Source organism: Fukomys damarensis, unplaced genomic scaffold (genome assembly GCF_012274545.1).
Source record: "Fukomys damarensis isolate Sample0158 unplaced genomic scaffold, DMR_v1.0_HiC HiC_scaffold_33, whole genome shotgun sequence".
In the NCBI taxonomy this organism is placed as follows: domain Eukaryota; kingdom Metazoa; phylum Chordata; class Mammalia; order Rodentia; family Bathyergidae; genus Fukomys; species Fukomys damarensis.
Window position 1 is genome coordinate 12,000,322 of NW_022900945.1, and position 14,608 is coordinate 12,014,929.

The following is a 14,608-nucleotide window of genomic DNA, read 5'->3' on the forward strand; positions in this document are numbered from 1 at the left end:
ATCTGCAGTTAAACTGCAGCATCTCCCCAGGCTGCACCTACTTCCTGGGGACTCTTCCAACACGGAGGGCATTAACAGGATTCTCCCACAGCTACTGTTCTATCCGAAACGATCATTCATGTTTTCATAAATGTAGAAATGCTGTCCTGAAGATTTTGTTTACAAAAAATGACCTCGGTACGAGCAGTACTAGATGTGTATATTGAGTAAGACGCTTGATTTGAACCTTTTCTCTGTTTTGTTAGCGGTGCCTTTCATCACGTCGTCCTGTGTCCTATTGCAAAATAGACTTCCCTTAGCTTTGTCTTTTTCCCTAAACTGGTTTCTTGCTTTCGCTTGATCTCCATTTACTCTTCTACATAACTATGAATTGACCAAATTTGGCCATGGAGCTAAAATCAAGAGAAGAAAAATGTTTTTCCCTTTTTCTTTTTTTTTCTGTCATTTGTTCTTCCTTCCTTCTTTCCTTTCTTTCTCTTTCTCTCTTCCTTTCTTCCTTCCCCTTTCCTCTTCCTTTATGCTTTCTTTGTTCCTTATTTGCCTCCTTCTTCCTTTCTTCCTCTTTTCTTTCCTCACTTTCTTTTGTTTTTTTGAGACGGGGTCTCACTATGTAGTGGAGAAGGCCCTGGAACTGTGTGGCCCAAGCTGGTCTCAAACTCTCAGCCATCCTCCTGCCTCAGCCTCCCTCCCAAGTGCTGGGAGTATAGGTTTGCCCCACCACGCCCGGCTTCACTCTCTCTTTCTTACTTTCTTTCTTCTCAGTGCTGAGGATTGAACTAAGACCTTGTGCATGTGAGGCAGGAGATATGTTAACAAAAAAAATAATAATAATAAAAAAGCTCAGGGCTGGCAATGTAACTCAGTGGTAGATCACTTGCCCTGCTGTGAAAAGCCCTGGCCCTGAGTTCAGTCCGCAGCACTGCATAAAAATAAAAGAAAGGTGAAGCATCTCGACTAAGAAAAATTAATCATAAAAGGAAAGTGAACGAAAGAGAACTGAATGAGCCTGATTCTCAAGGCTTTGATCAGCGCCCATCACACTGCCTGTGCTTTGGCGGCAGGGTGCTTCATCCAGACTTGGGCCCCTCTCAGAACCTGTAGCAGGGAAAGGATGCGGCCTGCAATGGGAAAGGCGCCAGGTGTCACTTGCAGCTGAAATTTGGCTTCAGGGACTCTAACTTCTTTAGCTCGGAAGTTTTCTTGGCAGAGTAACTTGGTAGTTTTGTAAACCCTCAAATTGCTGGAATGTTGGGAGGAGTGAAAAAGAACAAATAAGAAGGAAAGGGGGCATTTTAATTCATTGAATTTTCTGGTTCTGTTAGGCAAGTGCTTGTCTGACTGCAAGGCACAGAACACGGCTACGTGCAGTAGCAAAAACACAGGATGTGCACAATATATTTCACACCTGATCTTTTCGTCTCCATTTTCTCTTTTTCACTAAGGCTTTTCAAAGTATTTTAGTCCTTTTTTTTTGTTTTGTTTTTTGTTTTAACAAGCACAGAAAAGCTAACATAATTTAACCTTCCTTTCGCATATCTCTAGAGCTAGTAAGATGCCAACATAAGCAAGTGCTCAGTTGGTCTGTCAGGGAACGGAATTGTGTGATGCAGTGGGGTGAGAAATCGGGCAGAATTTATGTTTATCCCATGACATATTCTAAAAGTTTGTTTCGTTGACAAAGCGTATTTTCTGGATAACAGATCCAGTTCTCAGTTAACTGTTGAGTGAGAAGCAATGACTTGCAATCAGCTCATCTTAATATTGCAAATCCTTTCAGCACAGACTAAGCAGGGCTTGCTTTCTGCTGCTCCCTTTACGTGTATGAACCATCTGTGTACTTTCTGCAGCAACTCAATCTTCAGTCTATGGTCTGCGAGCAGAGTCTCAGGCCCTCCATGTCCATCTGTGACTCAAACGTCGGCCAGACTGGGTTTGCTCTGGGCAGCACCTGAGTCTACAAATCTTAGACAATCAGCCCCCCAACCTGCAGCTCAGAAACTGTCCCAGAACCTGTTCCCCTCCGTCGACTTGGATTCCTTGGCCCTTCTCTCCCACATGGCCTGAGATAGACTCTGGCCGATGTGACCCCAGGGACACAGGGGAGATCTCCTCAGGGCAAAGGAGTGAGTCTGCGCTACTGATGCAGGAGCCCTGGGGCAGGACTGGGGAAGTCTAGGGGGAGTGCAGGGCCAGAGGAGGACACACCCTGAGGCTCCTAGAAAGGAGGTACCTCTCTTCCTGTGATTCCTGGGAGGGGGACTACCTGGTGAGGAAAGGAGAAGGCGGAGTCCGTGCTAGATGACCTCAGCCTCCCCACCAGCTAACGGCCAGGCTGTGTGCAGACAGAAGCGCTGCAGGGCTGCTGTCAGGGACTCCAGTCAACAAAAGAGAGAGAGAGGCTAGCCGGCTCCAGCTTCCCTGGAAATTGGCAGCTGTAGTGAGGGCAGATGCACCTGGAGAGCACCAGGAGAAGCTGGAAGTCACCTGCCTCTCTCGGCAGCTTGGCCGCATGCTCCCCTGGCCGGCCTACAGGAGGCTCTTCCACCAGCAGCTCGGCCCCCTGACAGGGGCGTGTGTCACGCGGGGAATTGAGGTGCTCACTGTGTCCCCAAGGCAGAATTGGAGAAAGCACATTGGAGTGTGTTGCACCTAGACCTGGCTGAGCTGGCTTCTGGGGGCTCTTGGGGTCCGCCCTATAACACTGCTAAAAGCCCTTCCTTTTGCAGATTCTCAGCTAAGATCTCCGGGTGTCCGGGTGGGCCTCAAAGCTGATCCTCCACCAGGCTCCGCTTTGGTGCAGAGAGATGCAGATTCAGATCCTGGCTCTGCCACTTACGTGACTTTGGACCAGTTATTTAATCTCTTGAAAGCTCAGTTTTACTTTTCTTTCTTTGGGGTTGTTTTGCTGTTGGGTTTTGTTGTTGTTGTTGTTGTTGTTATTTATTGTGCTGTTGGAGAGTAAACCTAGAGTTTCACATATGCAAGGCAAGCACTCTACCACTGAGCTACATCCCCAGCCCAGACTCAGTTTTGAGCCTGTAGAAGGGGAATAATGAAACCTCTTTTCCAATGTTATTGTAGAGACTGGATGATTGCAGTGTACAAAGCAAAGTTGTAGTATAGTGTTCGGTGCACAGAATTTGCTTGATGAAAGGTAGTGTTGCCTGGTGCTTATTTAGAGCCCCATTGGTGTTGGGTGCTAACCAAGATTCTTAAAAATGTTTCCTGAGCTAATGTAATCAAAATTACCTTGAGTTAGACTTCTTTTCTAGATTTCTATAGCAAAATAATTCAATCTCATCATTAAAGATTAAAGTTCAGGGAGAATTTGTTTTTCTTAAATTAGTTCACAAATCAAAACTGTTCTCTGGAACCTCTTACGTTGACTTTTCTCAAGAAAATTTTCTAGATACTGTCTATAATCTGAATATCCAGTGAAATGGAGATCCTCCTGTGCAGAAGGCTGGGAAAATAATGCTTACCCAGATGTCCACAGCTCTCAGATGCTCTGTACTACCCCTTTGCATAGTAATGTCTTCTGTGTTCAGATCTGCCTTCATCTGTGTCTTGCCTTTGGTTCATTCTGCTGAGAAATAATAAATTCTCCCAAGCTTGGTTCCATAGGACACCACAGGGATCCTCATCCAAACTCAGCATCGCTCTGGCGTCCTCAGGCAGAGGGTTGTCCCTGCCCACCCTGCCCCACATCACACAGGTGTTTCTTTGGGGGTTTTATGATTGTTTAAGAAGCTTTAGAATTATGATGTGCAGGGCCGGGGATTTAGCTCAGTGGTTCTGCCGCCTGCCTTGCCCACCTGAGTTTGTTCCCCGGTACCAAAGAAAAAAAAAAGAACTATGATGTGCAAAGCCTTATGAACAGTCGTTACCCCATCACTGATGACTGCAGTTTCCCTCCAGACACCATGAATCTTCCACATGTTATTACTTTACTGCAATAGCTGAGTTTTGGTTGGAGAAGACAGTCACTGCAAAGAGAACACTAACCAGTGTTATCTTTTAGAGGGACATCTCCAAAGATAGAAGAAAGCACATCTGAGGGACCAGTTATTCACATACTGAGGGATTTCTAGTAGCAAACTACTAGGGTGCAGGTGGACAGTGTATGCTCAATAGAAATATACTGCTTGAAACCGGGAAGTAAATTTTTAAAATTTTTCTTTTTATGAGTGTTTGTAGCACATAATGGTCATAGTCCTTGTGGGGAGTTGGTCCATGTACATAACACATCTGAATTATTTTTTACCCCTTTGCCTCCCTCCCTTCACCCTCCCTCCGTCTCTTGTTCCCCTTTTCATTTGCAAAAGATCTATCTCCCTGTTTCCCATTATCTATCTTTTATTTTGCTCTTTAGTTTATTTTTACTTTGGATTTCTCATGTAAGAGAAAGCATAATATGTAAGCTTGTATGTTTGATTTATTTCACTTTGCATTATGGTCTCAAGGTGCCTCCATTTTCCTACAGATGAATCAAGTTTATCCTTCTTTATGGCACAGTAGTTGTGCATTGTGTATAAATACTGTATTCTCTTTATGCATTTATCTGTTGATCAATATATAGGCTGAAGATTTATCTGTTATAATCTTTGATGCTCTAAACATGAGCATGCATGGATCGCTGTAATATGATGTCTTTAACTCTTTGGGGAAGATACGTAGAAGGGGAACAGATGGATCAAATGGAATTTCTAGTTTTAGTGTTTTGAGGACTTTCCATAGTGGTTATATTAGTTTACATTTCCACCAACAAAAGAGAAGGATTCCTTTTCCCTCAGCAGCCACACCACCAGCATTTATTATTATGTGATTTCTTGTGATGGCCATTCTTTCTAGGGTAAGGTGGAAGCCTGAAGTAACATTTAGCGAGATTCATTTAATGCTTAGAGAATGACATGTTTGAGAAATACAAAATTGAAACAATGCTAAGAATGGAGCCCATTTATTTTCTCCTCAACTGATGAAGAGAAAAAAATGGGAGGCAGACCTGAGTGGGACCAAAGGTGGAATCTTGAAGGCGAGATTGGATTGGTAAGGTCCTTCTTTAGCCCACTCAGGGTATTTTATGGAGCCAGCATTGCCAACTAGCAGAGATAAGAACACAGAAAGCCCTATGCCCAGGAGAAGCCTGGTGCAGCCTGGGGAGTTTCAAAAATCAGAGCCAAAAAGAAAAAAAAAATCTCATTTCTCCCATTAAAAATGCAATCTTCATTGTTGCTTATTCCTCCATGATGCATAATTCTACTCCCTCTACTCTAATTTCCTTTCCTAATCTAGATATATTGTGTATGCTTTTGCAAGCTGTTACACAATTTGTTATTCAAATTCAAACACATGTTGTGAGTAAACTAGCAAATTTGTAGAGGATTTCATCTTGAAATTTCCAATTGACCTGCCCAGCCCTCTTACGTTAAATGCCATGATTGCTATGTCCTCAAGTTTTGTTCCTCAGAATAAGAGAAAAGTTTTCCTAAGATATGGAGACATTTGATGCCCATCACTTAACAGAGAAAATGCTATCATCTAACCAGAATTTCAGCTGGAGCAACTTTCGGCATCATCTGGTCTATCGCCACATAATTACATCTACCTGAAACTTTTCCTGGCCTAAGAGATATAAATAAGTTTTTATTACTAGAAACTCAGTCGTCATTCTTTACCTATACTGCCCCTGCAGCATCACCATTTGTACTATAATTTGTATTTTAAATTTAGCAGCATAGATTCTTGTAGCTCAAGAACTTTTTCTTTCTTGGCATGGACAACATAATCCCAGCTAATTGGGAGGCTCAGGCGGGAAGAAAGCTAGTTTAAGGCCAATCTGGCCAATTTAGTGAGATACACATCTCAAAATTGAAAAAGAAAAGCTGGGGATGCAGCTCAGTGGGAGGGCTCTGGGTTCAAGCTGTGGTAGAGGAAGGGGGTGGTGGGTGGAGATACAACTCAGTGGCTTAACACTTGTCCAGCATGGGTAAGGCCCTGGTTTAAATCCCTAGTAGTGCAAAGAAAAAAAAATGTTGAAACATCCAATTCTGACCAAGACGGAGTAAGACATTGAATTTTCTTTCCCAGATGAAACTTATCAATTGATAAACAGAAAATAAAACAGTTGAAAGCTATTTTTAAGATACCTGAATGAAGGGAACCATGAAAGAAAGGACCTAGGTGTGTGTGGTGGCCCTGCAATCTCTCAGGTAGCTCCTGGAGTCTCAGAACCTGGGAGGCTGGTGAACCCTTAGATGATGGAGGTGGCCTAAGGATCCCAGAGATTGAGGTGGCTGCATCCTTTGTGGAACAAATGGACCAGAGATGAGCAACACAGAGAGCTCTGGAGGCACACTGAGTCCCCTCCCAGACAGCAGTCCTAATCAGTGCCCGCATGCATGAAAACCACAGGAGGCCAAGAACAGAACCACCCAAAAAGATTGCGGTGACAGAGCCTAAGCCCACACCAAGGTGGGAATGAACCTGTGTCCTCCAGGAAGACTGGAAACCTCTTCATCCCCAAGGCTGGGTACTCAGAAAAGTCTTGCTGCAACCACGAGGAAGAATTAACCTTAAACACTTCCCTAGTCCAGCCTAACAAATCTTACAGGAAGACCTAAAACTGTTTCCAAGGAGCTGCATCTCAGAACAAAGCTCAAAGATACATGGCCGGGTGGAGTGGCACACACTTGTAATTACAGCACTCTGGAGCCTGAGTCAGGAAGACTGCTGTAATATGAGGCCAGCCTGCATACTGAGATCCTGTCTCGAATAAATAAACAAGCAAACAAATAAAATAAGTGATCATGCATTTACTTCTTAGTGGCATCCCCTATTTCATATGAGATCCCAGGCTAACCTCGAACTCGCAGTGATCTTCCTGCCTCAGCCTCCCGAGTACTGGGACATCCCGGCTTTAAAACCCCTATTTATGTCAATTGAGGACTTAAATGTTTAAGTCCTGCAGTTAGACTTATTTACAGATACAGTTCTGTGAGTCTTGGTCTTTATATTTCAAAATTACCTCATTTTTGTATTCTCATGTTCCAAATTTATCTGTCCTGATTTCCTCCAGTTTGACGCTGACCGAAATGAGGATGAGGTGTTCTATGACATCAGCCTGGCCGTTGACAACAAGTTATTTCCAAACAAAGAGACTGCGGCAGGTAAGTCACAGCGTTCCAGGGGGTCAGTACACTGTGACCACCAACCAGCCACATGTCTGGGCTTTAATTAATGGGGAAAGCTGCATGGGCGGCTGTAAGTTTCATGGTGGCCTTAGCCTTAATGGCTGCATTCTTGCTGGCTTAAAAATAAAGGTACAAAACACAATACAGAGGGAGGACTATAAGTGATCCTTTCCTTGTTTCAAGCTTTTCTTCCTGTCATTGCAAACCTAAGTTACCAGGTCCTTACAACACAGTGTAAGGAGGGCCTACATTAAGATAATAGGAAAAAAGAAAAAAAAACAAACAAACAAATCTAACCTAACCATAATTTGGGCAATGATTAAAAGCCACAGTTCTAGCCAGTTGTGGTGGCTCATGGCTGACGGGATCCTGGGACAGGTTTCCAACTTCTTGTTCACGACAAATTAGATGTGGTACACAAGGTTAAGGAAAAAGCAGCTAAATTTAATTACGTTCAAAGGGTGAAGGTACCTCAGAGAGGGCAGGTGCATGCTGGTAGAAAGGAAATGGTCTAAGCACCGAAGGATTCGAAGTGTAGCGCTGTGCCTAGGGCGCCTCCCATTGGCTCTTCCAGAGCATGATTGACAGCTTTGCTGAAGGTGCTGAGTGGTGCCTGCTGTGTCTACTGCGCATGTCCTTTCCCATAATTCACTCTTATAATGGACGCTTGAGATGCAGTCAGTGGGGAGGAGCTCTTGAGGAGCTCCAAGTGAAGAAAGGTTACTGTCAGCCAGGCCGTGGAATTTCAGAAATTCCCAGGGATCTTTGTTATTCTTACCTCTGCCTGCTGGAAATGGGCCTTAGGACAAAGTTCGGGGAGCTGGCCTATGTTCAGGTGAGTGGAAGGGATTGGTCCCCCAGCCCCAAGTGCACAACCTAAATTAGGGCTGTAGTTCCTGCAGTATGGGATGCTAAGGCAGGCGGATAGCAAGTTTGAGCCCAGGTGGGTGACTTAGTGATTTAGGGAGGCAGTATTAGTCCCTTTCTCCTGGCTGATGCAATGCCTGACACCCACAGCTTAAAGCGGGAGAGGTTTATTTTGGCTCGCAGTTTTCAGACGATTCTGTTTATGGTTCGCTGACTCCGAGACAGAAACAGCAAAGCAGAGGGACAGGGAGGCAGAAGACTGCACTCCCTATGGCAGCCGGGAAGCACGGAGGGAAGGGAGGTGCTGGGACAAGCATTCACCTCTCCGGTCACCCCTGTAGTTACCGCCCCACCTAGGCCCCTTCTAAGGACACACTGTATGCTGCCCCTGGGCAGGCCCTCTAGGGAGGGGTCTAGTGGGGGATTTACAGGTCTGCACCACCCCACTGTGCTGGGTTTCACTTTTTGGGGCCATGATTCAGATAAAGGGTGAGGACTGAGAGAAGGATTTTATTTTATTTTTAAAATAAAGGTTTTATGAAGCACACTGTATTCAAATACACACACCCCTGAGGGAGTATACACTGTATCCTTTATGAGATCGCCCCTTCCCCAAGAGGGGATGTGTGTGTGTTTGTGTGAGTAACTTTGGGGCTCTCCGCCTATAGCCAACTCATACCCTTCTTTGCCTAAACCGGGGGTCCCAGCTCCCTCCACTTGGTGGCCCTCACCTGTCTCTTACACAGAGGCTACCTGGCCCAGATCTATAGCCCGCCCCACACCCCCTGGCTGAGTTTGGTGGCACTGATGTAGCATGGCCCCAGCCATATGGCTTGTGGGATCCAGTGATCCAGCACTGCCCTCGGAGCATTTGTGCCTTCAGACTGTCATTCCTGTGCCTTTGGATGTGGTGCAGTCTGCAGACCACACTCCGCTCCTCAGGTCTGGTCTCAGCTTTGACCTTCATCTGAGTCATGGATGGCATCAAAAGGTTTAAAACAGAAGATTCTGGGCTGTTGAAAAAAGGCTAAATACTTAACATTTTAAACCTCTATTTGAAGCCACCTAAGGCAGCTTCTTGGAATGCAGAATTTTAAGAAGGGCAAAGGTGTCTCCCTGGCTGAGTCATGGCACAGACAGCTGATGTGGACATGCCTGCAAGTCCTCCTGTGTTATTTACACAAGGTCCGCCTGTTGCGAGGAAGGTGGGGAATTGAGAACCAGGGATGATCTTATGAACAAGACCATTGCTCTGAAAAATGCTATGCTCCTGTGCTTTTTCAAGTTAATATTTTTTTATTTAGAATGTTCAGTACTTTAACACATACCTTCCCACTAGAAGCTCTCTGCTGGCTTGTACAGCTGATTGGCCCTTTACACATACCTCACTCAGAAACTCACTAGTAGCATTTCTGCAGTCCTGGTGAATGTTTAAATTTTTTAAAATCATTACAGTAAAAGACACATTGCCAGCTGGGCGTGGCGGTGCATGCCTGTAATCCCAGCCCTTGGGAGGCTGAGGCAGGAGGATCGCTGCAATTTCAAGACCAACCTGGGCTACATAGGGAGTTCCAGGTCAGTTTCAACTACATAGTGAGACCCTGTCTCAAAAAACCAAAAACAAGAAAAGAAGACGCATTGCCATTAATCCTCATACACTCCATCATTCTTGCTGTTTCTGGAAGTTCTCCTGTGAATGTCTTTACAAGGTGTGATTGAAAAAAAAAAAAAAAAAGTTCGAGTGCCATCGAAACAAAAGGCAGGCTCATAAAATGTGCCTGTGTGTCCTCTTCTGCCTTATTCACCGGATCTGGCACTGCATCTTCTGGCCCTTCCACAAAGTCACAAGGAGTGTGATGGGTAAATGTTTTAAATGGATTCAGGACATTGAGGCAGCCCCACCAAGTCCGACTAAAGACACTCAAGGAGAGAGGACTCCCAGACCTGCTTCAGAAAGTAGCAAGAACAGTGGAACTTGTGTGGGAAGCAAGGGGGAACATTTTGAGGGGATTGAAAGCAGTACGTCTTTTACTGTAGCAATTATTTTTATTGGAGTGCACCATATTTTTTTATCACACTCATAAATGTTGGTAACTCATCCAATTGACCTCTGCATATGAGTTGTCAGCCTCCAGGATTTGTCTCTTCTCTTCCCTTCTCTCTGAACCCTGCTGAATGTCAGCTGCCCCACAGCTCTCCTGTCACCTCCCTGGGAGGTAGCAGTTCTTTTCCTCTGCTCTGACCTTTCTCCAGAGAGCAGGCAGCACTATTCTCACGCTACACACCACCCCTCTTCCTTCACGGAGGCCCTGGGTAGTAGATCTTCCTGTCCGTTCCTACCACTCTCATCAGAGGCTTTGTCACCCTCCCTCTGTCCTCTCTTGTCTGTTAGGGACCCTACTTCAGGCCTTTGCCCCTGCTCTTCCAGTCACTTAGGAAGCCCTTTCCTTTTTGTCCCCTCCCAGGACTGCAGCCTCCTCCCTCACTGGCCACGTCCAACTTTGTGCCTCTGGGTGAAGGTGACCTGCTCACCCACCATCTCCGTCTAGGGAGGTTCTGGCACCATAGCACCTGGCATCATGCTACCCTGTGCTTCTCCTCCCAGCCAGTTAGTGTGTATCACAATCATGATTCCACAGGCAGCCATGGAAGGGTTCTTTGTTAAGTATCTGTTTCCCATATAAAGCACAAGACTCCCTGCAGATGGGGAGGAGAGAGAGAGAGAGAGAGAGAGAGAGAGAGAGAGTGTGTGTGTTTGTGGTGATGCCCGGTGAGAATTTTATCGAAGATGTTGCGATGGCTCCTCCCTGCAGCCTCTCTTAGGAGAGGTGATAGTGCCTACCCCACAGGATTGTTGGAAGGGTAATCGGTGTCCTTGTATAAAGTATGACTGTCATGTTGGAAAGGCCATATATGAGTTACCACCTTTGCTAAGGACTTAAAGGCTCACAGGGAGCAACCACATCTTACACAGCTCTCCCTCCATTTCTTAGGCTTGCTTCTACTCCCTTCTCCCTCCCTCAAACCCCATCCTGGAGTAACTGAAAAATCCCCTTTTGCTCACTCAGGACAGGCCCTCGAGAGCTCACCTTATCACCCCAAACACTGTTGGGAGATTTTTTTATCCAGTAAATCCAGGGCTCTTCCTCAGAGGGATCCTGACACAAACTGTTACCAAGACTTTCCATGCCTGGTGAGATCAGAGCAGGATTCTCAGTGCCAAAGGTAGATTGGGAACTTAGAGAAGGAGATACTTAATGTTTGTAGAGTGAGTGAGCAGGTTAAGATATAAATGTCTTCCATTTCTTTTCAGTCATTCCGCATACATATATATAGTGAATGTATTGGGCTTCAAAGTTGTGTTTTTAGATCCAGGAATGAAACACAGCCCTACCATTACAGACCAGCTTAATGGGAATAGGGACAAGATAGCAAATGCTTTCTTTAATGGAGAAAGATAAAGGGTTGGAGGAGTTTTATTTTCCTTTGACCTTCACTTTTCAAGAAGCCTTATATCAGAGTGTCCCTGTATTTGAAAGGGAGAGAGAGGAGGCTGTTCCTCAAACTCTACATTGAAGATCCACTAGAAAGAAAGCATGTGTCAGTATTGCCCAGAAAGCGATGTGGTGAGACTCTAGTACCTCCAGTGCCAATCCATGACATCTTCACCTTTAAATTAAAGGAGACAATGAAATAATATTTCTCTGAAGCCTACACTACATCCAAAACTAGTGGCACTGAGTGTTCCCTGTGGGGCGCTACATTTCAGCTCAGACCTTTCTCTGGTATCTATAGAAAGGATATTTTTAAGTCTGAAAAGAAATTGAGAAATTCAAAATAGACATGAAAGCAACACCACTTTTTCAGAATGTTCTGCTGTCTTTTTTTAAAGTAACAAAGTCCTTGTTGTCTTAGGTGCTTTGTCCACTGAAGAAAGCAAAAATGTGTACATCTTCCTGTGTTTACCTCCCTATTTCCCTTGCTAAACCTTGGACTATTATTAAAGGTACCATTTTCAGTAAACCAAGCAACCAGTGAAAAAAGAAAAAGAAAGCTCCTCAGTCATTCTCTGAGCTGATAATGATATCCTTTATCTATCACCTCCTGTGAAATATTAATAATCCTGTTGCCAGGAGCAACAGTGTGTCAAATTCCATCCCTTAATGATAGAATAAAATTTCTGTTAAAAGCACTTGACTAGGAAATCCAGTCTCCTCTGCCTTCTAAGCAAGAAATTTATGTTTTAACAAAAGAATCTTTTCATTCTGTCATTCCTGAAAATAATTTTCTAATAATGTTGCTCCCATTTCAATATCAGTGTGAAATACCTGTTAACTAGGTTGTTTAAGAGCCTTTAAGAGCATGGTACCTTTGGAAACAATTGAAAGAACAGTTTCCTATTAAATAAGTAGGACCGTGGAACCAACAGCAGCTCTATGTTTAATAGGATTCTGTGTTCACATCGTGTTGCTCAAGCCACATGAATTGCCCCAAGTAGAGCTGGGAAGAGGGTAGGGTTTGAACCCACATGGTTACCACCACTGCACTGGCTAACAGTAGACAATATCCATATATATACATAATGAAAGCTAAATCAGATCTTCATTACCTTTCATGATCTGTCAGTAGTAGCCACTCAGAAAAGAATACTGTCACCAGCTTGAGTGAGACTCCTTGATCCTCATCCGATTCTTCTTTGTCCCCAGCCACCTCTGATCCACTGCTCCATAAGCCTTTTGCTCATTTTCTCAGCGTTCAGTGTAGACAGCGCCCCCTCCAGGTCTCCTCCTGTAGAGTACTATAGAGAAAAGCAATACTATAATGAAACCATTTGGATTCCTCCTGCTTAGAATCTGGAGTAAGCAGAGTATGTTGGAAGAAAGAGGAGCTACAGGCTCTCTCTTGGACCTAACACTTTGTGCATGGGCTTTCGTCCGTGATACAGAACACAGTGCAGCAAGGGCTGCCCTGTGCTGTGACAGGCACCACCCGGAGTTGTCCTGAGCGCACCTGGGAACTGCACCTGCCAACTCGATGGTTCATTACTTTTCCAGGATGATTTTATGGCACAAGTGTGCCTCCATTTTGGAAAACTTTATCATGCTTTAAAAACAAAGACACAAACATAGAAATGGTGACACTGCTCGGTACTTAGTTTGGTGATGGCTTGTACTTAATCACTGTGGAGGACACAGGGATGGTAATAAGAAGAGTTGGGATGAGAGAAGTCGGGAGGACACACCTTGAGCTTTGTGTTGGAAGAGTGTGAGGCCTGTCTCTGCAACCCATACACATCTGAAAAGCGTCTGGTGTGCATGATTGTTTTAAAATCTGCCTTCACTGATCATTACTTATTTCCTCTACTCACAAAGAATTATTTGGCAAGACCAGGTTAACAGTGAAACACGAAGTGGTTTATTATTTCAGAGGATGTCTTCCTGACTAGTTAGGTGAGGTATATTTACCAGTAGGAAAGAATTGCTAAATGAGAACCACAGATCAATTGTGGACTTAGAAGTGTTCATGAACTGTGACAGGACAACGCAGACCTTCGTGGGAGGTGGTTTGCTTTAGAAGCACGTAGACAACTTTCATCAGGCAATCTTGTCTTTCCCCAACTTAGGTTCAGGGGACCTTGACCCTTCCATGGTGTTGGACCCTGGAGACATCACTGATCCAGGATCTGATTATGAAGACCAGGTAATTAAAATTGAGAAATGTTTCTCTACTTGGATTTATAATTTTAGATTTTGTAAATGTTTTATGAAAATTAAAATTATTAATCATTGTGTGAAATCTTTACAGATAACTGATAACAGTTCGTGAAACATTGTAGTAGCCTACAGATTTCTTGCACTGTTTGGCTCTTTATCTTTCCCTTATTCACAGATACAAAATTAATTAATTAACAGTTAATTGCTGGGTGTGGTGGTGCACACCTGTCATCCCAGCACTCTGGAGGCTGAGGCAGGAGGATCATCATGAGTCCAAGCCCAGCCTGGGTTACAAAGAGTGTTCACGGCCTGCGAGATCCTATCTCAAAAAACACCATTAGAAAAACAGTTGATCAGATAATTAAAGAAAGGTTTGTGGTCAAAAATTACTTGTACAGTCTTGTCTAAGAATTTGCTGTGTCTCTTGTCTTTCCCACTAGTAAACCAAGAATATGTACTGAGCATCAGCTACTCATCAGGTCTTTGCTATTTCTATTTCTAACCCTTGGAAGGGAATGAGTATCAGGGAGATCACAGCCAGGGAGTTAAATATATGTCCTCTTTGATTAAAACTGAAGAAATCTATCTAGGTCATTTTCCTCTCTCTGCTGTTATGTTTTAATGACCCAGAATAGTTGGCAAACGATCCACTCCCCACTTAGTCTGTATTGTTAAACATTGCTAAAACCTCCATCCCATTATTAGTGCTCCTCAGCCATGGCTGTCAGCCAAGCTGACTCTTATGAGGGGTTTGGTTGCCACCGTCAACTCAGGCGTGTCACAAGCAGATGTGACCAATGTCCATACATCGTGGCTGGTGATACATTTCATATACAT

At 44.3% G+C, this 14,608-nt stretch overlaps 1 protein-coding gene across 4 annotated transcripts in view; it reads left to right on the plus strand.

The window, feature by feature from the left end:
- Ak5 (adenylate kinase 5) overlaps positions 1-14,608 on the plus strand; it is a 219,973-nt gene that overhangs the window by 146,219 nt on the left and 59,146 nt on the right. For all 4 annotated transcript variants that reach the window (XM_010605163.3, XM_010605162.2, XM_010605165.3 and 1 more), the window contains 2 exons: positions 7,076-7,166; positions 13,681-13,757. In XM_010605163.3, the coding sequence (XP_010603465.1) occupies positions 7,076-7,166; positions 13,681-13,757 (168 nt within the window). The remainder of the gene's footprint in view (positions 1-7,075; positions 7,167-13,680; positions 13,758-14,608) is intronic.